The sequence below is a fragment of the Plasmodium falciparum genome, assembly GCF_000002765.6.
Source record: "Plasmodium falciparum 3D7 genome assembly, chromosome: 13".
Classification (NCBI taxonomy): domain Eukaryota; phylum Apicomplexa; class Aconoidasida; order Haemosporida; family Plasmodiidae; genus Plasmodium; species Plasmodium falciparum.
Window position 1 is genome coordinate 2,268,820 of NC_004331.3, and position 26,045 is coordinate 2,294,864.

The window sequence follows — 26,045 nt, forward strand, 5'->3', positions numbered from 1 at the left end:
AAAAAGAAAATCTGAAAGATATATATTTCTTTTACATTTCAATAAAAATTTCTTATATTAATTAAAAAAAATATATTCAAAATGGGAAAGGAAAAAACACATATTAACTTAGTTGTTATTGGTCACGTCGATAGTGGAAAATCAACCACTACAGGTCACATTATTTACAAATTAGGAGGTATAGATAGAAGAACTATTGAAAAATTTGAGAAAGAATCTGCTGAAATGGGTAAGGGTAGTTTTAAATATGCATGGGTTTTAGATAAACTTAAGGCAGAAAGAGAAAGAGGTATTACCATTGATATTGCCTTATGGAAATTTGAAACCCCAAGGTATTTCTTTACTGTCATTGATGCACCAGGTCACAAGGATTTTATTAAAAATATGATTACAGGTACATCACAAGCAGATGTTGCTTTATTAGTTGTCCCAGCTGAAGTAGGTGGTTTCGAAGGTGCCTTTTCAAAGGAAGGTCAAACAAAGGAACACGCTTTATTAGCATTTACCTTAGGTGTAAAACAAATTGTTGTCGGTGTTAACAAGATGGATACTGTCAAATATTCTGAAGACAGATATGAAGAAATTAAAAAAGAAGTTAAGGATTACTTGAAGAAAGTAGGATACCAAGCTGATAAAGTTGATTTTATTCCAATTTCTGGTTTTGAAGGTGATAATTTAATCGAAAAATCAGATAAAACACCATGGTATAAAGGAAGAACCTTAATAGAAGCCCTTGATACTATGGAACCACCAAAGAGACCTTACGACAAGCCATTAAGAATTCCACTTCAAGGTGTTTACAAAATCGGTGGTATTGGTACCGTCCCTGTTGGTCGTGTTGAAACAGGTATCTTAAAAGCCGGTATGGTTTTAAACTTCGCTCCATCAGCTGTTGTGTCTGAATGTAAATCAGTTGAAATGCACAAGGAAGTTTTGGAAGAAGCTAGACCAGGAGACAACATTGGTTTTAACGTAAAGAATGTTTCTGTTAAAGAAATCAAGAGAGGTTACGTTGCTTCAGATACTAAAAATGAACCAGCAAAAGGATGCTCCAAATTTACTGCTCAAGTTATTATATTGAACCACCCTGGTGAAATCAAAAATGGTTATACCCCAGTTTTGGATTGTCACACATCTCACATTTCATGTAAATTTTTAAACATTGATTCCAAGATCGACAAACGTTCAGGTAAAGTTGTTGAAGAAAATCCAAAAGCTATCAAATCAGGAGATTCAGCTTTAGTTAGTTTGGAACCTAAGAAACCTATGGTTGTTGAAACCTTTACTGAATATCCACCATTAGGAAGATTCGCTATTCGTGATATGAGACAAACCATTGCTGTCGGTATCATTAAATCAGTTGAAAAGAAAGAACCTGGAGCTGTTACAGCTAAAGCACCAGCCAAGAAATAAATGTAATTATTCATATATATTTACTTTATATATATTTATATTTAAATATACATATATTATATATTTAATATCTTTTAAGTTTTTTTTTTTTTTTTTTTTTTTTTATATATATATATATATTTATAAAATAAAAAGGAAAAAAGAAAACGAATATATATGCATATATTTATATTAAAATTAAAATAATTATATATATATAATTATAATTTCATTATTATGGCTGTTTTTACATTAATTTTTTATTTCATAAAAGTATTTAATACAAAATAATAGTATATAGAATATACCATATAATATACAATTTAATATATAAAAAATAAAATATAGTTATATAAACTTTCAACTAATTAAGTTAATAGAAAAAAAAAAAAAAAAATACAATTTATATAATAAAGATTATATTATATATATATATATATATATATATTTATTTATTTATTTATTTGTTTAAAGAAATGAATAATAAATGTGACATTTTGATAATATTATATTTTTTCTCTTTTATTATTATTTTTTTTTTCTCTTTCCATATGTAGTGGATGTGATGAAATGTTAAAGAAAACTTCAATACTATATATTTTAAATAAGACATTGTTTTCTTATATTCTTTTTATCAATGAAATTGTTATGTTTCTTTTACTTATTCATAGCTTCAGTCATAATTAACTATTTTGTTCTGTTTTATATATTTTTCATTTTTACAAGTGAAATAAAAATTTTATATTTATAATTAATTATATTTAATGAGTTTATTATATATTCTTTAGAATAATTCTTATTCATCACGTATATTTATCAAGTTGTTTAAATTTATTTATATGTTTTTTTTTTTTTTTTTTTTTTTTTTTTCTCATTTTAATACAATTTAATATATATAGTAATATATTATATATATTATTATATTTGATGTGAATTATTCAATTTTCTCTTCTTTTTATAAAATCATAAAAGAAAAAATAAATAAAAAATCAATGTTTATATAATATACCTTATACATACCCAAGATTTTTAGTTAAAAAAAGGAGGAAGAAAAAATGATTCAAAATTTATATGAAAAATATAAAAATTATTAGATATATAAATATATATATATATATATTTTTATATATCATTTTTATGTTTTTTTAAGGAATTTATGAAATTAGGAAAGAAATTATATGTTATAAAAATGAAAAAAATAATTATGTAATAGGGAATTAAGAAATAAAGAACTAAATAATTGTGTAATTACATGTATATATATTATTTCTTATGTGTTAAAAAAATTTTAATATAATGAGAGGAAATAGGTGTAATGTAGAAATATGATATTTATTTATTTTTTTTTTGTCACCTTAATTATAATTAATTTGAATACCATAGAATCAAAATATTTATTTGGATATTCATATAATGGTAATCCAAAATGTCCTATAAATATATTATATGATAAAAAATATATATATTCCTTCATCTTAAATAATAATAAAAGGAATACATATAATTCAAGAATAAAGTGTGCAAAAAAAAGTTCAATAATTCCTAATGAAATTGTTGAGGGTAAAGTACGGTTAAGATTTGCTCCAAGCCCAACAGGTTTTTTACATGTTGGGGGGTGTAGAACTTTTTTATATAATTATATTTTATCAAAACAAATGAATGGATCTCTAATACTTCGATTGGAAGATACAGATATCAAAAGAAACACCAAGGATTCATTAGATGAAATAATAAAGGATTTAAAGTACAATATATATATATATATATATATATATATATATATATTAGAATTTATGAATTCATTTTATATATAATATTATTGTGTGTCCTTGTAATATGTTTATTAATGTGCTTATTTATTATATATATATATATATATATATATATATATTTATTTATATGTATCCATTTATGTATTTAATTTTTCCTTTTATCATAGTTGGCTCAATTTAACCTGGGATGAAGGACCAGATAAAGTTGGAGAATATGGACCATATAAGCAATCCGAAAAAATACAACTATACAAGTTAAAATAAATATAATAATAAAATAATATAAACCTTTTTTTTTTTTTTTTTCTTTTATGTAACATTTAATATTCATATTTAAGTTTTAATAATATTATTGATATATTTTACATATATATTTCACATAACAGAAAAATAGCACACCAATTTGTTAATGAAGGGAAAGCGTATTTTTGTTTTTGCTCCAAAGAAGAGTTACAAGAAATAAAAGAAAAGGTGATAAAAATTTAAATTAAGAAAAAATAATAAAATAAAATAAAAGACCTTTCTTATATACTAGTAATTGTAAATAAATCAACTTATATAATACTTTTATCTACATATTATTATTTTTCTTTTCCCTTTTTTTTTTTTTTTTTTTTTTTTTTTTGTAGTCTAAGATGATGAAGAAAAAATATATTTATAATAGAAAATGTCGAGATATGAATAATGAACAAATTAAAATGAAATTGGAACAGAATATCGCATATACCATTCGGTTCAAATCTCCATTAAAAAGGAAAATAATATTAAAGGATATTTTAAAAGGTGATATTATAGATGAAGTACTTGAAGATTTTATTATATTAAGAAGCAACGAATTACCTACATATAATTTTTCAGTTTCAGTTGATGATTATTTAATGAAAATAACACACGTTATAAGAGGTGTGGAGCATATATCAAATACGTTCAAGTAGGTGTAAATATTTAACTATGCTGCTGTAATGTAATATTAAAAATGTGTATATATTTATATTAGTAAATTATGTACATAATATATATATATTTTAAAACCTTCCTTAATTTAGGCAAATTTTAATATTGGAAACATTGAATGCTGATATCCCACACTATGCTCATATACCTGTTATAACGACTGAAGAAAAAAAAAAAATAAGCAAAAGAAATAACGAATATTTAATTAGAAATTTAAGGTATTTTTTTTGGATTTCTTTCCTTATTAGATATATATATTATTGTATAATATATAATTGTTTATATATATATATATATATATATGCTTATTTGTTCTTATACATTTAGGGAAGAAGGTTTTAAGCCAGAATGCGTAGTTAATTATATGACTACATTGGGATGGGGCAGTATTTCAAAAAAGTATGAATATTCATGACCTTTCGTTTGTTTAATATTATATGACTACATATAAGAAAGCATATAACATGTATTTTTTTTATTTTACTTTTTATTATTTTTTTTCTCATTTTTAGGGAAATTTATACCATGAGCGAACTCATAGATACATTTAATATACATAAACTAAACAAATCATCCGTTGTTTTTGATATTAAAAAATTAAAATGGATGAACAAGAAATATATGTTAGAACAAGATAATGAAACATACGTACGAGAAGCTGAGGAATATATGATTAATAATAACATATTGTCATCAAATGAATATAAGGAATTTGTGGAATTGTGTGTAGATATATTTAAATACGAAGTACATAATTATTCTGAATTGAAAGAATGTATTTTAAATGCTCTTAAATATGAACATCATGTAAATGATCCTTTAAATACTGATGATATATATTTAAAACAGGTTAGTTTTCTATTATATGATTGGTTTCGTAAAAATGATGTTAAAGATAATACTGAATATTTAGAAATGAAAATGATAGACGATTTTGATTCATTAATAGATGATATTGTTAAGAGTACCAACTTAAAAAAAAATCAAGTTTTATTAAAAATTCGTTTACTTCTAACATTTCAAAGTAAAGGAATACCATTTATATATTTAATAAAACTTTGGGCATCCGCTAGAAAACATAATATACCCAATTATTTTTCATTAAAAAAAAGATTTTTACATTTGAAAAATCTATTTAAGTTTTGAATAAAATAATTTTTTTTTTTTTTTTTTAGATAATTATATAATATATATATATATATATATATATATATATATATATATTTATGTTTATGAAATTTTTTATGTTTTCATTTATCTAAATAATATCTTAATATATATGAAGAGACAAATACATATATATATATATATATATAATTCTTTATTCATATTGAATTTATAATATTGTTTTTATTTTTTTGTAATATTTTAAAAACCATTATTAATAAAAATATGAAATATTTGCTATGAATATTGAATTAATTATGAATATCGTTATTAACAAAAAAAAGAAAAAAAAAGCCTGATTTCTTTATTTTCATATATGTGAGGTATATATTGGTGTCTATCTATGAGTATGTAATATATGTTCCAAATATTATTATACTATAATTCAATGTGTTTATATATATATATATATATATATATATATATATAGTATATTCTTCACTAGGATATTTATTTATGTTATTCCTTTTGAACTTCAAATGTATATAATTTATATATGGTATATTTTTTACGTTTTATGTATTCATATAATGTATGAATTTCATAATTGGTAATATTATTATATTACAATAATATTTATATATATTTGTATCATCTTATTTATTAACATGGAATCGAGTGAAGTGAAAAAGTATTCATCCAAATTTGAAATAAAAGGCATATGTATGAATAGTGAAAATTGTGAAAAGGTATGTAAAATAAGTTTGAAAGCAATAAAAGAAAATAAATTTGAAAAAGATATAGCTTGTCAAATAAAAACAAAATGTGAAAATGATGAAATATTAAATAAGGATAATTTAAATGATGAAAATTATTTAAATGTTATTGACAATTTAAAAAATCAAAACATAGGTTCATGGCAATGTATAGTTGGACAAAATTTTGCTTTCTCCATTAATTATCAGTTTAATTGTATGATTTACTTTCAACATAGATCTACTAAACTAAGCATTTTGATATATAAATCTTTATAAAGAAGAAAAAGAAGAAATTATACAAATGAAATATTATTATATTACAATAAGTTCATTATATATATATATATATATATTAACTCATATATATACTGCAAAAGTGGTATTTTTATTATATATATATATATATATATATATATATATATATATATTTTTTGTTTTGTTTTTTTTTTCTAATTTGTCCATTAAATTTTATTTTTTTTTTTTTTTCCAAAAAAATTTTTTTATATGAAAAATCATTCTGTTGTTAAACATTTATTATAATAATATATATATATATATATATATATATAATACACATAAAATATATAATAGGGGGTTGTATTTAATATAATATATACTTATATTCATATACATAATATATTTATTTTATATAATGTATTATCACAAAAAAAAAAAAAAAAAAAAAAAAAAAAAAAAAAAAAATTATTATATATATAAATATTTAATGTGCAAATAATAAATAAATGGTTTAATTAAAAAACTTGGATAAAACAAAAACAAATTTTTTGGATGTTTATATCATTATTATATTTGTTTTTTTTTTTTTTTTTTTGGTAGAACTGAAAATATTATGTGAAGCAAGATAATACAATAACACAATGAATAATTTCATATATAATGTATATAAAAAATATTCCTATACATTTTTTTCAATTATACCTTTCATAATAAAATATAGCATTTCAAAAAAATAATAGATGAAATAATAAAAATACATAATGATTATGATTATATTATAATAGTGTATTTTATATTATATTTTATGTAGTGTTATTATATATATGTATATATATATATTTATTTATTTATTTGTATTTTGATTTATTGATTTATTTTTTAACCCCGCATTTCGCCATTAAAGGATTTATAGAATAATGCTAAGAAAGATATAAGAGTAGTTTTTTGTTTTTATATATATGGAATGAAAGTTTTGTGTGTATTAAATACATATATTTTATTTTATGGATGCATATAGATGTATATATTTTTATATTCCCTTTGTAATTACACATTTCCTAATATTTAATCATTTTAATAGGTTATGTATGTATATATATAACCACATTTGTGTTTGTTTAATCATTTTGATATATATATATATATTATTATTAGCAGGATATGCTTATTTACTTTTATTAATTATACAATAATCTAACATTTTATGCATATTTTCATTTTCACATTAATTTATTTTTACTCACTATTTTATAATATATATATATATATTTATTTATTTTATATTTATATATTTGCATTCCATATTTTTTAAATTTATACAGATTTAAGCGTTCGTGTCTTTATGCATTATATTATATACTTATATATATATGTAAAACATTTTTTAATTAAATAAAAGAAAGAACAGAAAAAGGAAAACCACTGTATTATGAACTAATTAATTTGATCTATGGATCTAAATTAAAGGTTATTTACCAAAAATGCTTGTAAAAAAAGGTCAAAAGAAAAATACTAATATAAAAACAAAGGTAAATTATAAGGAGAAAGAAATATGTAATGACGTAACGGATAATGAAATAAATAGAAGAGGAAAAAATGGAACCAATGCAGGTAATAATAGTAAGGATAAAATATCAGTTTTATCCAAAGGAAGGGATAAAAAAGATGTAAGAAATATAGATAAGGTTAATAATGAAAGTAGTGAAATTAAAAATAATGAAGAAAATGTTGTAAATACATATGATAAAGATATTGATCATAATAATGATTATAAGGACCATAATAATAATAATAATAATGATGATGATAATAAGAACAATGATGATAATAAAAACAATGATGATAATAAAAACAATGATGATAATAAAAACAATGATGATAAGTCTGATGGTATTATTGAAGGTGGTTTTGTTAATAAAGACAATTATAATAATGATAATATTGATATAAAAAAAGAGAATGATGAAAATAATGACAATAATACAAATAATAACAATGATAAAATTGAACACAATGTGTACAAAAATAATAGTAATAATAATTCTAATATCAGTTATTATTATTTTAATAATTTGAAGAATAATATAATGCAATCAAAGAGTCGACTAAGAAAAAAAGTTATCACAGATGATAGTAGTAATGATGAAAGGGATATTCTAAAAATTAAGGATTCATTAAAAGAAGAATTAAGATATAAAAATAATATTATAGATGAAAAAGACAATGAACTTTCTTCTTATGAAAATAATAGTAATGATGAAATTAAAATGGAAAAAAAGAAAAAAAAAAAATTTAGAAATCTTTCCAACATATGTAATAAAGATTTAGACGTAACACCCGTTCACAGAAAAAGAATAAGAAAAGTAAATGAAAATATTAATTATGATAACATAAGTAATGATACGTTAACCTTTAAAAAAATTGATAAAAATAATATCATTCATAGTTTAAATACTATTGATGTTAAAGATCTTAGTAATAGGGATGATATGTTGCGTAAGGGTATCATCGATATAGATAACTTATGTATAGATGATTGTATATTACAAGAATCATTCTATGAAAAAAGAAAAAATAGAAAGGATTCAAAAATAAAATCAAGTGATGATCTAAGCTATAATTCTAATTCTGATTATATCAATTCATATAATAAAAATTCATTTAATAAAAATCAAGGGTCTTATTTCTCTGATAGTGAATATAAAACCCCAAACACAAAAAAATCAAATGAGTATGAATTACACCTAAAAATATTCAACGAACAAAATTTGGATACAGATTATTTTAATTTTAATACTATAAGTATGAAAAAATCTATTAGATTCTATATTGAATTTATTGCTCTCTCTTTGTTATCTCCTAAATTTCAATACAATAGAAATTATTATAAGATCTCGGAAGGAGCAAAGCAAATAGAAAAGGATTTAAAGGAAAAATATTCGAGTCTTCATAAAAAATTGGTTAAAAAGGAATCACTTCAAGAATGTTGTAATGATTCGAATAGTATAATATATAGACGAAAAAAAGCAAAAAAAAAAGCAAAAAAAAACAAAAATGAAGATGAAGATGACGATTATTTTGTTTCTAATGATAATGAAGTCGAAGAATATGGTAGAAATAATAAACTTGATAAAAAAAAAAAGAAAAAAAAAAAGAATTTAAAAAAATTATGCATATATATTAGTGATAGTGAATTGAGTCAACCACCTAACCAAATTGTTACTAATTTAGATAAGAACAAAAGTAATGATAAATTTCTAAAAAAGAATAAAAAAAAAAAATATGTCCTAAGTGATAGTAGTTATATATCAGATGATGTTACTCTGAATGAAAAAAAAAATAATTCAAAGGAGGAAGTAGACTTAACTTTAGCTAGTACATCAAAGAAGGAACAAATAGATATTCTAGATATAGATGAAAAAGAATATAAATCAAGTTGCAAAAGTAATGATATACATAAAAGTCATAACTATGATAAGTTTGATGATTTTGATAAGAATAGTAAAACTATTAATGTTAATGAGGATAAAGGAGAAGAATATGCAGAGAAGGAGGAATTTGATCCGGAGGATCAATATGAAGAAGACGAATACGATGAAGAAGATGATTTATATGAAGAAGAAGTTTATTATAATGAAGATGATGATTTATCTGAAGAAGAAGATTATTATAATGAAGAAGAAGATGATTATATTGAAGAAGATGATGATTATAATGAAGAAGAAGATGATTATAATGAAGAAGATGATGATTATTATGATGATACGGGAGAATATATGGAAGATTTTGTTGTAGAGGATGATATATTTTATGATGAAGATAATATAAAGAAAAGATTCAGAAATAAGAAAAAATCAAATCATCCACTTAAATCTGATGAAAATGTAAAAGTAAAATTAATTGAAAAAATTAATGATGGATTTATGAATAATCTTATTAAAGGAGAAATGTTAAAGGTATACGAATTTATAAGGAATGAAGAAAAGCTTAGTAATTATGAATTCTTAAAAATGATTTGTAAAATAAATAAAAAGAAATCTCAAAATTATTATGAACAGTGTATACAAAAAATTGAAAATAAAATATTATCAAAAAGAGATCAATTTGAATCACACCCATTTCAAAATAATTTTAAAAATATTTTAAAAAATTATGCAAACATATTAATATTCTATTTAGAACATAATAAAATGTATTGTTGTTGTTGTAATAGAAAATTAAGTTATGCTTGTCCAGTTTTTTTTATCAAACCATTTTATAATTCAACAGATTTGTGGAATAATAACTTTTATAATTTCATGAAAGTAAATAATTTCGAATGGTTAGGATATATTTATTTCAGTGGAACAAGTAGAAGTTCTCTTGAAATTTTAAGTGACTATAAACTTGATGAAAACAAGATGAAAAAGATAAAAGAATCTAACAAATTATTTATAAAAAACCAAAATGAAAAAAGAAAGAAAACATTATTACGAAGTAATAGTTCTAATGTAAGTACATGTACAATAATGAACAGTGAAGAGTATATATTTAATCATCTAAAAGAATTTGAAGAAATGAATGGATATAGATATATTGGAAGTATAGATGATAAGCGTTTAAAAAAGAGAAAAAGAAGCTTTAAATATAATTATGATTTTCATTTAAAAGGAGGGGAAATATATAATGAGAGTTCATTAAATTTGGTAATGAAAGACATTTGTGATAAATTTTGTTATTCATCAGAGAATTATATAGAAAAGGATATTTTAGTTTTACAATTGGGTTCTTATTGTGTTTCCACTGTATACTATTGGCACGTGTTTCATCATTATAAATTTTTTTTTGTGAAATATATTTATATGAAATTATTTGACGTATATAGCAAAAATAAAGATATATTTAAAGAACCTTTAATTTTAGCATATATCCTATCCAAAAAATTACATAAGCAGTTATATAGAGATTTTAAAATATTAATGAACATAGATATTTCACAAATTCAAAATAAATTAAATGAATGTGATTTATTTATAAAATGAAATTAAGAAACTTTTATTATTCTACATCAGCAAAATTAAGTCACATTGAAACAAATAAATAAGAAAAGGAAAATTTATCAAGGAAAATTTTGTATACTTTATTTTTTTTGGTTCAATTATAAATATAAATATAAATATATATATATATATATATATATTTTTATTTATTTATTTATACATTCATTTATTTATATTTTATTTATTTATTTATTTTAATAATATTATAATATTTTTGATTAATTAAAAAATGGGATACACATATTGATAAAATTTTTTTCCCTATATAATTTTTTTTTACGTGATTTAATTATGTGTAATATATATATATATATATATTTACACACATTCATATAAATTCATAAATTCATTTTCCTATGGATTTTATTTCTATGTTATCTTTTTTTAAAAACCTAGGAGAATATAAAAATGTATGCATGGTTCAAATGTATAAATTATATATATATATATATTGCGTATATATCTTTGCAGTTTTATTCATAATTTTTTCTTTAGTTTATGTAATTTATTATTGCTTTGACATTTCTTATAATTTGGAAGTTATAATATTATTATATCAATTTTGATTTTTGGGTGATATACATATATTTTTTATAAAAAATAAAAAATACATAAATTAGAAGAAAAATAGAAAAAAAAATCAGAAATATTATATTTTAAAAAAGAGATTAATTAATTAAAATGATAAAAATATTTTTTAAATATCCATATTAAAAAATAATCACTTTTAACTCGGTTTTAAAAATTAAGGTATAAAAAAATACCCAAATTATTGTATGAATAATTTGCATATAAAAATGAATAATAAAATAAATTGTTTTATAAATATATATGTTAAATATTTCATATGAAAATATATATATATATATATATATATATTTATAATATATATATTATATATTATATCATGAAAAATTATGATTTTTATTTAGCTATAAATCATTTATTTATAACATTTTTATAATAATATTATAATGTGGATGTCTTTTACATAACAAAATAATATTGTCATCAAGTATTAAGTGCATTAAAAATAAAATATAAATATAAAATGAATTTATAAATAAATAGATAAATATATAAATATATATATATATTATATATATTATAATATACAAAAGGGTATTTTATTTTCTATGATATGTTTATTGAAAAATAGGATTTAATTAAATATGTATGAATAAACACTATATACTCATTATATTTGTATATAAAAATAAAAATTAAAGTATATATAAATATATATATATATATATATATATATTATAATATACATAAAAATATAATTATATATATTTTTTCTTTTCTTTTTTTTTATTATCCACATAAAAAAAGAAAAAATATATAATATATACATATTATTATTATTATTATTATTATCCCCCTCTTATTATAAAAAAAAAATATGACAATATGGAGGTATTTAATTTCGGTAAATATAATGGAAAGACATTCGAAGAAGTTTTTGAAAAGCACAAATCCTATGTTACTTGGGTGAAAAGTTTGGAAAGTCCATCAGGCTCATTATTGGACTTTAAAAATTATGTTTTACAAAAGGAAGGCAAAAAAAATAGCAGTAACATGGCAAATAATAACCATTATAATAATGAAAAGAATTCAAATAATAATTATAGCAATAATATGTATGAAAATAATGTTAGAAGTCCTAATATATATAACGAACAATATACAAATAATAATAAAATGAAAGAAAATTATGATAGGAATGCTAATATGAATAATAATGAAATATGTACAAATAATAATAGAATAAACGAAAATAATGTTAAAAGTCCACATTATTATAATAATGAAAAAAATATAAATAATTATTCACATGAATGTAATAGAAGTAAAATTGCGTACAAACATAATTATTCTGAAAATAGAAATTCATACAACAATTTTGAAAAAAGCAGTGTTGATACTAATTACACAAATGAAGAGAAAAAAAAGTTCCATAATATGAATAGTAGTGAATATAGAAATTATGAAGAAAAAGTAATGAGCGATATAAATAATGCATATAACCAACCAGAAGAAAAAAAAGAATTTGATATTATTGTTGCTTTTGAAATATTTAGTGATGATAGTTTTAAAATTGTTCAAAAAGATAATAATAATAAAAAATTTGTAAGCTTTAGAAATTTTATTTCAAAAGATCTTTTTAAAATAATATCAGAATTAAATCCTACATTAAAGAAAATTAATAATTATACTTGCATAACATTTGAAGCAGAAAAGTATGAATATGTTTTAAATAATTTAAAAGAAAAATGTACTATTTTAGGTGGTGTGCATACCATACCAAATTTTTTATTAAAATGTTTCAAAAATTATACAAAATTTTCAGAACCACAAAGAATATCAGAAATTACTGCAAATATTTTGACTAATACTATGTGTTCATATACGAAACAACATTATGATAAATTAGATCATTTGTTAGGTGAAAAATTAAGTGTTGAATTAAGAAATTTTCAAAGAGAAGGTGTATTTTTTGGATTAAAAAAAAATGGAAGAGTGTTAATAGGTGATGAAATGGGTCTAGGTAAAACATTACAAGCTTTAGCATTAATGGCTTTTTATAAAGATGATTGGCCATTCATTGTTGTTTGTCCATCTTCTATTAGATTTCAATGGAAAGATCAAGCTTTGAGATGGTTATCACATTTAATACGAGAAGAACATATATGTGTTGTTAAGAATGGAAAAACCGATATTCCTTCTAATACTAAAATGATTATAATATCATATGAATTAATAACTAAAAATGATAAATATCAAGATAAATATAAAAGTATTATTTGTGATGAATCACATTATTTAAAAAATTCTCTTTCCAAAAGAACAAAAGTTATAACTCCAATTATAAAAAATGCAAAAAGATGTGTTTTGCTATCTGGAACTCCTGCATTAAACAAACCTTCTGAATTATACGAACAAATATCTAGTATCATGCCCAATTTTTTTAACTATCATGAATTTTGTGATAGATATTGTTTTAAAGATAAAAATTTATATACCAAAAAAATTGAATATGTGGGATGTAAACATACAGAAGAATTACACTTATTCTTAACTAATACCATAATGATTAGAAGATTAAAAAAAGACGTTTTAAAAGAACTTCCAGATAAATTAAGATCTAAAATACCTGTAGAAATACCACAAAAAGAGTTATCAGAAATATTAAACTACTATAAAAAATTAGAAAGCAAAAAAAATATTAACTTTCATGATATAGATAATATACATCTATCTAATTGGAGTAATTCTAAATCAGAAGACGGGGATGATGAAAATTTATCCATTTCTCATTTATTTAAAATAACAGGTTATGCCAAAGTCAAAGCTATTAAAGAATATATATCTTATTTAATCGATGCAGATATTAAATTTTTATTATTTTGTCATCATAAGTTAGTAATGGATGAAGTAGAAACATTTTTGAAGGAACAAAAATGTAGTTACATACGTGTAGACGGTTTAACACCTATGGAAAAAAGAGAAATTTATATTAAAAATTTCCAGAATGATGATAATGTTAAAATCGCTCTGTTATCTATAACTGCATGTGGTATGGGTTTAAACTTAACTGCTGCGAATACAGTAGTATTTGGAGAACTCTTCTGGGTACCTGGTCAAATTATACAAGCAGAAGACCGTGCACACAGAATTGGAACAGCTCATGATGTAGTTAACATTCATTACTTGATTGCACAAAATACTATTGATGAAATAGTCTGGAAAATTATTAACAGAAAATGGAATACATTGACAACTGCACTAAATGGTATAGAAGATTCATTAAATGTAAAAGAAGTTAATAAATTCGATAAGTTCATGGTAGATTTAACTAATGACACAAATAAATCATATCCCACTTCATTAGTTACTACACCAAAAGTTCGTAGAAAATCATCTGAGCATGGTACTTTTCACAACAGCTCTCCAAAAAAGAAAAATAGAGATATAAGGGATTTTTTTACAGCTAATAAATGTAATGAATCTGTAGAAAAATCTTGGAATAACAACATTAATAAGAGATCATATCACGATAGCCCAATGAACGATTCTCCTAATACAACCTTAAAATTTTTAAGTAAAAAATACAAAACAGAGATAAATTAAAGCTTACAATAAAGTTCCACATATATGGTAATATATATGTGTATACATCTTTTAAAGTATAAAAACTTTTTAAGCATCAAAAAAAAAAAATATATATTACAAGAAATTTATAAAGTAAATTATGAAATGGAAAAAAAAAAATATATATTATATTATATTATTTTATTTTATTTTATTTTTATTTCACATCTAATTTTAATATATATTTTGTTTTTGTTATTTTAAGAGGAATTTAAAAAAAAAAAAAAAAAAAGAATTACAAATTACCTGACATTTTAAAAAATAAATACCTCTATTTGATTTTATTTTATTTCTATTTATGATTATACACTTGAAATTTTTATTTTTTCTTTATTTTATTTTATTTTATTTTATTTTTTTTTGTGTAAAATATGCTGATATATATATATATATATATATATGATATAATAAAAAATGTTTTATACATTCTTAATATTATGTATATATAAAAAAATACACTTAAAAATAATTTTATGAATAATTTTTAATTTATAAAAACTTTTTTTTTTTTATACGCATTTTAATTTTTGAATTTATATTAATTATATTTAATATTGTTCTTTTTGCCTTTTTAATATAATGCCAAAATTTAACTTTTTTCCCCATGTCAATTTTCTGGCATACATAAAAAAAATTAGTATAAGGTATAATCCGTGTGGAACATATAATGATAATTGTAGAAAATTGATTCATCTTATTGAAAATAAACAAAAAAAAGACAAATTTCTTAATCTGGATTACAAATTAGAGTTAATTGAGTTAGAAAATGAAAAGTCCATTGAAATATAAAAAAAAATATATAATTATATATATATATATATATATATTACTTTATGTCATAAAAATTTTTATATTATATATAATTATTATAAATACTATATATATATATATATATATGTAATCTTTTTTATCTCTTTTCTATTTACCAATTCAGTTATAAGGATGAACCATTAATTGAAATTGAAATGCAAAATTCCAAAGTTTTCAAGTAGCCAATTTTTTTTTTTTTTTTTACATATAAAGTCTTTGTGAACTAGCTATTTTTAGCTGTATATTTATTCTTTATGTTCTTTTTTTTTTTTTTTTTTTTTTTTTTTATTTTAATTACACACATTTTTATGGTTAGCTAATTACATATTATTCTGTATAGATAGGACATATTTAATTTACTACAATTATTTATTTTATAGGTTTAATCCAGAGAATTATGATTTGATGGAAATACAACGAGTAATTGACAACGAACAACAGCAACGTAAGGAAAAAAAAAAAGAAAATATATATATATATATATATATATATTATACATAGAATATATGAGTGTTGCATATATATAATTGCTCTTGTAAATATAAATCCATATTAATAAAATAAAATATTTATATGTTGTTTTGTTTTGTTTTTTTAGTACATCATAATTTCATGAAAAATAATTTATTAGAAAACAATGAAGACTCCTTTAGGCTTTAAATATATGAAAAAGCGTTTATATATTTTTGTATATAATTTTTTTCCCTTTTGTTGACCAATAAAAACATATCTCATTTTTTTGTTTTTTAGTTTTAAATTAGTATATCACCTAATTTTTCTTTAATAGATGTCTTCATATGTACATAAATTCAAGTATATTAAATGATTTATATATATTGTTACATATGTTCATCATAGCACACATATATAAATTACAACATTTATAGATATTTGCGTTTGCATAATTTTATATATTTCTATGCCTTAATTAATAATTGATAATTTTATAATATTTCCTTTAATTTATGTTTCTTTTTTTGTTTATATATGAACTAAACAAAAACAAATGCAAAATTAAAAAGTAATGGATATATAAAGTTCTTAAAAAAATATTATATATTTACTACCAAAAAAAAAAAAAAAAAAAAAAAGAAAGAATTTTTATTCACAGTGAAATAAATATTAACATATATACATATATAAACATAATTAAATGGTAATTAATGTTTCTTTGAATTATTCTAATTGTATATTTGTTAAAAATTTAATAAAAAAAATTATATTTTCAAATAAGAAGTTGATGTTAGACCAACATCCTTGAATTTCTTGAAGTAATACCTTTGTAGTATTCTTTAATTTCTTTTCTTTGGATTTCATAATTTTTTTACCATGTGCCTATAAATGGAAAAAAAAATTATTAAAATTTGATTTCTTATATTTTTACATATATATATATATATATATATGTATATATTTTTAAAGTGTAATAATTTCTTTTTTCTGCATATTTTTGTCTTACCTTTAAAAATATAAATAAATATGCCTGGATTAAATCAACATTATCATTTGTCTTAACATGGTAAATGAAAAAATTCATCATATTTTCCAACTACAAAAAAAAATAAATACATATATTTGTATATATATATATATATATATATATATATATAATGTTTCTATAATTCTACTAGAATGCATATATAATTAATATATAAATGACTAACCTCTTCTTTTGTACTTAAGCACAATATATTATAATGTATCCCGGAAGGCGATAGACTTTTGAAGTATTTCAAAACCTCTGTAAGAAAAAAAAATTTAATAATAACATAAAATTGTATATATATTCATATTTATTTATTTTATTTTATTTTATTTTTATAATTTTAAATTTACTTATATAGGATTCTTCATTTTTGGACAATATTTCTTGCAATTTTGATGATGGTATTTGAATTTTACTATTCTTTCCTATGTGCTTACTTTTTACAATTTCTTTACTTTCAACATTACTCTCTTGATTTTCTTCTTGTTCATCTTGCTGTTGGGATTCTTGTTCACTTGTTTTATTTTCCAAATTATTTGTGACATTCTGCAAGAATTGTTCTTCTTTATCATCTTTATATTCAATATTTTTATCCAATTTTGTGCTAAGGAAAAATGGAATTTCATCATTTCTTTTAACATTTTCTTCTACCTTACACTTGTCCTTTATTTTATCAAGGAAAATAAGGTATGCAATTTTTGATATATTAAAACCTGATAAGGTTATTAAATTTTTATTAATTTGGTTTTCACTTGAAGTATACGTTTCCATTATATTTACATAATCATTTTTTTCACTTTCATTTATTGGTTCGTCATGTTTTGATAATTTTTCATTAATATTATTGTTAAGGTTATCTTCACTTTGTTCATTCATATTAATTAAATCTTTTATATTCATTATATTGTAACTTTTTTCATCTTCAGTATCAGAGAATACTTCTATTGGTATAGCATGAAAAGATTTATAATCACTAACATAATAATTATATTTATTGAATAAATTTTTGTTAGTAAAACTATATACAAAATTATAAGAATTTTTGTGTGCTGTATATAAATAAATATCATCATATACCATTGACGTAACCGAATTTTTAAATAATAAATAATCTACAAATGTATTTGAAATAATATCATATATCAATAATGTATTATTTTGTAATGCAAAGAAAATTAACCTATTATCTTTACTAAAAATTATATTAGTTACGAGAAATGCAAAATGGAATTTTCTTGTAATACATTTTTGTTCAATATCTAAAATTAATGTATGATTATTTGAGAGGCAAACAGCCGTAAGTATGTTATAATGATAAAATGAGACAATATGAATATCCTCTACTGAATTAGTATATTCATTTTTTATATTATAAACATAAATTAAATCGCTTGTATATATATTCCATACTCTTAAACATGTATCTTCCTTAGAACTGGAAGCAGATACAAAATAATTAATTCCATATAAATATAATTTTAATATATTACCATTTATATGAGCTTTAGATGAAATAGAATATTTATTTAATTTATATTCATTTCTATATGTTGTAGATTGTATATTAAAAGAATGAATTTCTCCATCATTATATCCAACAATACCTATATGTCCGCATGATGATATTAATACAGATGTTGCATATTTTTGCTTTTTTAAATGAAGCATTTGATAAGTTTCATATTCATTATATATTTTATATTCTTCATTTTCTAAATCAGCATTATTATCTTCTTCTACATTTTCTTCATTTTTTAAAAATGGTTCATTATTTACTTTTTCTTTATTTTGTCTTTTATTTGAATATGAATTAGGTAATATTAAAAATTCATTAGATATTGTTTTTTTATAAGATGATGCTAAATATATACGATCTGAATTTTCAAAACAAATTAAAATATTATTCCAGTCATAATGTCTATTTATATTAATATCAAAATCTATTATGGTAGTATTTAAAATATTAAGTTTTTTATTCAATGAGAAATCCTTATTTTGTTCAGGATTATGCGGACTTATAATAAATAAATTTCCTTCTTTTGTATTCTCCATATTTGCTGAGACAATTAATTTATGATTTTCATCATCTAAATATTTGATATTATTAACTATTCCAATACAACTATTTCTAGTTTTTATAATATCTAATGTAAAATTATTTTTATTTATATTCAATAAATGAATTTTATTATCATATCCGCATGTATATATATATCCTTGACCTGATACCAATATAGTTTTTACATAATCATGTACATCCCTCCTTATAAAATATTGATTATTTTTCAAATTAATCATAAGTAGTTTGCCATTTTCAGTTCCTATTAATATAATATAATTCATTTCATCATTAAATTGATATGTATAAAAACTAACACAACTAACAAAGTCATCATTCATATGTATATTTTTGGTATATACAATTTGATCTTTTTCAATATCTAGTATATATAATTCATTGGATGATGTAATAATACAAAGTTCTTCATTTTTTAATGTTGGTGTTATTATTTTAATATATTTTTCTTCATTTAGGCATAAAATATTTATTGCTTTATATTCATGAATTATTTTTTCCTTATTAATATTATATAAATATATTTTATTTTCGTTGGTAGTTATAATAACTTTATTTATATAACCTTCTGGATGAATAACACTTTTAATTTCAACATCCGATGAATTATCAAATAAATTGATTGATTTATAAAAATAATCACTTTTTTTCGGCATATTTTCTTGAATATTGTTTTTTTTATTATTATTTTTAACATTACGTTTGTTATTACTAGGATCATTTTTATTATTATCAAGATTTCTATCATTATCATTTGTATAATTATTCTTATTTATAGAATTAGGGTTCCCCTTCGTATTATTATCCGTTTTAACATGTTTCTCATCTTTTTTTTCTTCATTATCGGATAATTCGCTATTTGTGTCACTTTGAGTAAAATCATTTCTATCATTATTATCATTCCATATAATTATTTCCTTTGTACTGTATGTTAATAAATAATCCGATGTAATTAATATATTAATAATATTATATTTATGATGGTCAGAAAAAATTTTCTTATTTCCATTATCATTTATTTTATATACCTGTCTTTTAAATATTACATAAACGAAATTGTTTGTACTATATAAGTTTTTTATATCTTCTAAAAAATATTCTGAAAGAAATGCTTTCCTTAATTTGTGAGGATCATATACACAAAATGAATTTTTTACGCTAGTAATAATAAATGGTTGAATACCTTTCATAGATAAACACATTATACCATTGTGTACAATTATACCTGTAGTTCCATTGGCTATTAATAAATTACTTTCTTTGGATGGAATAATGTTTTTATAGTTTTTTTCAGTATATATATTTTCATCTTGATGTTCTTCTTTTATATTTCCATTATTTACACGATTATCATTTATATATTCATCGTCTATACTTTTATTTTTTTTTTCGTATATATTTTGATCACTTTTTATTTTTTTATTAAATTCAGTAATTTTATATTTATTCAATATCTGCTTGGATTTTTCTTTATAGTCTTCTACATTTTCTATTATATCTATATTGTTATTTTTCCCTTTATTGTATTCTTTAATATTATTTTCATCAGTACAAAACACTTCACTAAGTTTTAGTGGCATCGAAATATTTTTCTCTACACCCATATTTCTTCTTTTATTTTATTTTATTATATTTTTTTTTTTTTTTCTTTCTTTTTTTTGTTCGCGCTATTATAATGTATTAATAATTAGTTTGATAATTTTACACTTTTATTTTTATTGATACTACAAATAATATTTCAACAAAATCGCAAAGGAGTAAAAAAAATAAAAAAACGGAAGGAAAAATCTACCACTTTATATAATATATATATATATATATATATATTTAATAGATTCGTATATATCTTCACAAAAACATTTTTGTTAACTTTTATTATCAAACAGTGAAATAAATAATAAAACACAAAAATAAATATATCTACATATAAGTTTAATTATTTATGTCAATATAAAAAAAATAATAAAATTATTAAAAATTAAAATAAATTCACAAATAGATACTTTTATTTTTTATTGTATATTATATTGTGAATTTTTCTTAGTAAATATTATATAATATAATATTTCTCTGAAATATTTTCCCAAATTTTTTTTTTAAAATTTGTCACAATATATATTTATATATATAATATGTTTTACATTAATAAAAAAAAATAAAATGAATAGTCCTTAAAATTTTAATTATATATATATATATATATATTTTATTATTTATAAATTCTGTGTTTTGGTATATTTCTTTCTCATTTTAATTAAATATAAATAAATATAAATATTTACATTATATTTTCACATTTATGAAGAAAAAAAAAAAAAACCAAACAAAAATGAAAATGGATTATATAAAAACAACATAAGAAAGGTATATATTTTATGCTATATATTATATATATATATATATATTATAATACATAAATATATTTTGTGGAATGTTATAATATTGAATTTAATAAGTATATATTTATTCTACATTATTTTTGTTTTTCTATTTTTTAATAATATTTTTTTAATTTTATATATGTTGTTGCTTTTATAAAATATTATAATTTTCAAAATATGTTCAAAATAATTCGCCAAAAAAAAATAAAAAAACAAGCATATATTTTAACAAAAATATACTTAAAATAATATTTAAAATTTTTGAACATATAGTTGAATTGTGGGATAAGGAAAAAATTGTATACTGAATATGTAAAAAGTATATATATAATTTATAGATATATATTATTATATATGATATAATTAATATATATATGTATTATTATTTTATATTATTGATATAAATAAATTAATATAATTTATTATAATACAATTACCTATATTATATATATATATATATATATATATATAAACATATGTATATTTATATATATTTTATTATAATATTATTAAACACTTTAAAATATGGTGGATTTAGGAAGATACTTTAATTCTTAGATAATTTTTATTTTATAAATATTTTCTTCATATTTTATTTATTTATTTATTTATAAATAAATAAATATATATATATATATATTTATATTTTTCTTTGTTAAATTTCGAGATGAACAAAAAAAGGGATAATAATAAATTATATAGCAACGAAATTATTTATTTTCTTTCTTTTTCATAATTTTTATGTTTTAGAAAAAAAATCTATATTAATTTAGTCTTTATATATATATATATATATATATATAATTCAATTACTTTTTTCTTTATATTTATAATTGTTCCCTTTTTTTTTTTTTTTTTTTGATAAATATTTGTACAAAAATATAAACCATATTCTATATTGTGTTGAAAATGGCAGAAGTAGCAAGTAAGAATAATATGATAACATATTTTCATAAAATTATTATAATATATAAAAGAAGAAATATATATATGTATATATGAAATAACATGTTGATTTAAAAAAAAATTAAAAAATACGATTAATTATTTTATTTTTTTTATAAAATTTTATAAAAATATATGTATATATATATCAATATATAGAGGAAAATCTCTTAGTATATATATAATATTTGTACCACTATTTTATATAACATATAATTATATATTAATATATGTGTTTAATATGGGTGAAAAATATATTCGTGAAATATTTACACAAATTATGTATTTATGTTATATATATATATTTTTTTATATTCTACTATATAAAAATATAAGTTTCCTTATTATTCCCATATGTAAAATGTAATATAACTATATGTTGTTTTATTGTATTATATAATATATATATATATATTTTTTTTTTTTTATCGTTGTTTAGAGAATAAAAACACAGAAAAATTAAATAGAAATGAAAAGCAAAACGATGTGAGGCTAACAAATATATTAGCAGCAAAGGCCGTTGCCGATGTCACAAGAACGAGCTTAGGGCCTAAGGGGATGGATAAGATGGTACAAATAAATATATGTACATATATATATATATATATATGCATGTTTGTGTGTGAATAATTTGTTTATTTATAAAAATAATATATCAATTGAAATATGAATATATAATTTATATGGTGCTATATATATATATTTATATATATATTTATATTTTTTTTTGTTATAATTTATTTTGAATTTTTGCTATAGATTGAAGATGGTAAAGGGGGAGTTATTATAACTAATGATGGAGCTACAATTTTAAAAGAAATGGCTGTAGCCCACCCAACAGCGAAAATGATTGTTGAGCTGAGTAAAGCTCAAGATGTAGAGGCAGGTGACGGCACTACATCCGTTGTAGTAATGTGTGGTTCGTTTTTAAATGTATGCAAATCATTATTAGATAAAAATATACATTGTCAGAAAATATCTGAAAGTTTTTTTGAAGCCTCATTAAAAAGTGAAGAAATATTAAGAGAAATGTCTATACCTATAGATTTAAATGATAAAAATATGTTAATACAAAATGCAATAACATCATTAAATTCAAAGGTTGTATCTTATAATTCATCTTTATTGGCACCAATTGCTGTTGATGTCATATTAAAAATTACAGACATTAACAAAGATACAAATGTGGACTTAAATAATGTACGAATTGTAAAAAAATTAGGAGGTACTATTGAAGATACCGAAATTGTAGATGGATTAATTTTTACAGGAAATAAAATAAGTAAAAAAGCCCAAGGTCTAAAGAATTTAACTCAAGCAAAGATTGGATTAATTCAATTTTGCTTATCATTGCCTAAAACAGATATGGACAATACGGTTGTAGTAAAAGATTATAATAGTATGGATAGATTATTAAGAGAAGAACGTTTAATTATTGGTAAAATGATAAAAAAAATAGCTAGCACAGGATGTAATTTATTAATAATACAAAAAAGTATATTACGTGATGCTGTAAATGATTTAGCATTGGACTTTTTAGCAAAAGCTAAAATTATGGTTATAAAAGATATAGATAGAGAAGATATTGAATTTATATCCAAAACTTGTAATTGTATTCCAGTAGCTAGCTTGGATTATTTTACATCCGATAAACTCGGATATGCTGAAAATGTCACAACTGAATCAGTAGGATATGGAGAAATAGTAAAAATAACAGGAGTAGAGTCAAAAAACACTATATCAGTTTTATTACGAGCTTCAAATAATTTAATGTTAGATGAAGCAGAAAGATCATTACATGATGCATTATGTGTAGTAAGAAGTTTGATTAAGGAAAAGGCTGTATTACCAGGTGGTGCAGCACCTGAAATGGAATTATCTCAAAAGTTGTATCAATGGGCTAATACATTAAAGGGATCAAAGCAAATATGTGTAAAAGCATTTTCGGATGCCTTAGAATTAATTCCTTATACATTAGCAGAAAACGCAGGTTTATCACCACTTCATATTGTTACAGAATTAAGAAATAAACACGCAGAAGGTCATAAATATCATGGTATTAATATCAGAACTGGTACCATTTCTAATATGATTGATGAAAATGTCATACAACCTTTATTAGTTACATCAACAGCAATTAAATTGGCAACCGAAACAGTTATGATGATTCTTAAAATTGATGACACAGTTATTTGTAGATAAACAAAAATAATAATCAAATAAATAAATGAAAACATATATATAAAATAAATGATATATATATGTATATATGACCACTTTTTTACATACATATGGACAAAAAAAAAAAAAAAAAAAAAAATAGAAAAAATAGAAAATAGAAAACAACTTTATAATATATATATATATTATTTCCTTTATGTATGTACAAAAAACACAAGTTTTGATAAAAAAAAATTATAATAATATTACAGATATGAGATATAAATAGGAGATTGTATTGTGATAATATAATATCACTTTATATTTTTATTAATTAAATATATATAAGAAATACATATGTAGGAATATATAAGGGTTTATATAATATGATGTGTGTATTTTTATTAATACATAATTGGAAGTTTACAGAATAAAAAAAAATAATAAATAAAATAAAAATAAAAAATACATATGTATATAATATATATATAATATTTATTATAATATTTTATGTTCTATTTTTTCACCAAAAATTATTAAGCATTATTGTATACATGTATTAATTTAATATAAAAAAAAAAAAAATATATATATATATATACATACGTATATACATTAATACTTGTTTGACAATAATTTGGCTTATGAAAATTATTTATAATTATTTGTATTTATTTATTTTTTTTTATTTTTAACATATATTTTTTTCCATAATATTTTTCTCCTTTACATTTTTATATTATATTGGCACTCTCTCTATATATATATGTTA

General features: G+C 20.0%; 8 protein-coding genes across 8 annotated transcripts; 7 read left to right on the top strand and 1 right to left on the bottom strand.

Moving 5' to 3' along the window:
- Positions 1–81: 81 nt before the first annotated feature.
- PF3D7_1357100 (elongation factor 1-alpha) lies at positions 82–1,413 on the top strand (the record flags this gene model as incomplete). The annotated part of the gene is made up of 1 exon (XM_001350246.1): positions 82–1,413. The coding sequence occupies one exon, from the start codon at positions 82–84 to the stop codon at positions 1,411–1,413; it is 1,332 nt and encodes a 443-aa protein (XP_001350282.1).
- Positions 1,414–2,717: 1,304 nt separating this feature from the next.
- Positions 2,718–5,264, top strand: PF3D7_1357200 (glutamate--tRNA ligase; the record flags this gene model as incomplete). The annotated part of the gene is made up of 7 exons (XM_001350247.1): positions 2,718–3,136; positions 3,332–3,418; positions 3,551–3,635; positions 3,794–4,095; positions 4,211–4,336; positions 4,446–4,517; positions 4,631–5,264. 7 exons carry the CDS (start codon positions 2,718–2,720, stop codon positions 5,262–5,264), a joined length of 1,725 nt encoding a protein of 574 aa, XP_001350283.1.
- Positions 5,265–5,893: 629 nt separating this feature from the next.
- Positions 5,894–6,259, top strand: PF3D7_1357300 (dynein light chain, putative; the record flags this gene model as incomplete). The annotated part of the gene is made up of 1 exon (XM_001350248.1): positions 5,894–6,259. The coding sequence occupies one exon, from the start codon at positions 5,894–5,896 to the stop codon at positions 6,257–6,259; it is 366 nt and encodes a 121-aa protein (XP_001350284.1).
- Positions 6,260–7,701: 1,442 nt separating this feature from the next.
- Positions 7,702–11,241, top strand: PF3D7_1357400 (conserved Plasmodium protein, unknown function; the record flags this gene model as incomplete). The annotated part of the gene is made up of 1 exon (XM_001350249.1): positions 7,702–11,241. One exon carries the CDS (start codon positions 7,702–7,704, stop codon positions 11,239–11,241), a length of 3,540 nt encoding a protein of 1,179 aa, XP_001350285.1.
- Positions 11,242–12,672: 1,431 nt separating this feature from the next.
- Positions 12,673–15,393, top strand: PF3D7_1357500 (DNA helicase, putative; the record flags this gene model as incomplete). Its single annotated transcript, XM_001350250.1, has 1 exon — positions 12,673–15,393. The coding sequence occupies one exon, from the start codon at positions 12,673–12,675 to the stop codon at positions 15,391–15,393; it is 2,721 nt and encodes a 906-aa protein (XP_001350286.1).
- A 600-nt stretch (positions 15,394–15,993) lies between these two features.
- On the top strand, positions 15,994–16,884 carry PF3D7_1357600 (conserved protein, unknown function; the record flags this gene model as incomplete). Its single annotated transcript, XM_002809037.1, has 4 exons — positions 15,994–16,172; positions 16,349–16,402; positions 16,605–16,669; positions 16,823–16,884. 4 exons carry the CDS (start codon positions 15,994–15,996, stop codon positions 16,882–16,884), a joined length of 360 nt encoding a protein of 119 aa, XP_002809083.1.
- Positions 16,885–17,400: 516 nt separating this feature from the next.
- PF3D7_1357700 (U3 small nucleolar RNA-associated protein 21, putative) lies at positions 17,401–21,391 on the bottom strand (the record flags this gene model as incomplete). Its single annotated transcript, XM_001350252.1, has 4 exons — positions 17,401–17,559; positions 17,684–17,773; positions 17,889–17,965; positions 18,061–21,391. The coding sequence occupies 4 exons, from the start codon at positions 21,389–21,391 to the stop codon at positions 17,401–17,403; spliced, it is 3,657 nt and encodes a 1,218-aa protein (XP_001350288.1).
- A 1,686-nt stretch (positions 21,392–23,077) lies between these two features.
- PF3D7_1357800 (T-complex protein 1 subunit delta) lies at positions 23,078–25,315 on the top strand (the record flags this gene model as incomplete). The annotated part of the gene is made up of 3 exons (XM_002809038.1): positions 23,078–23,093; positions 23,553–23,683; positions 23,873–25,315. 3 exons carry the CDS (start codon positions 23,078–23,080, stop codon positions 25,313–25,315), a joined length of 1,590 nt encoding a protein of 529 aa, XP_002809084.1.
- Between the last annotated feature and the right edge of the window lie 730 nt (positions 25,316–26,045).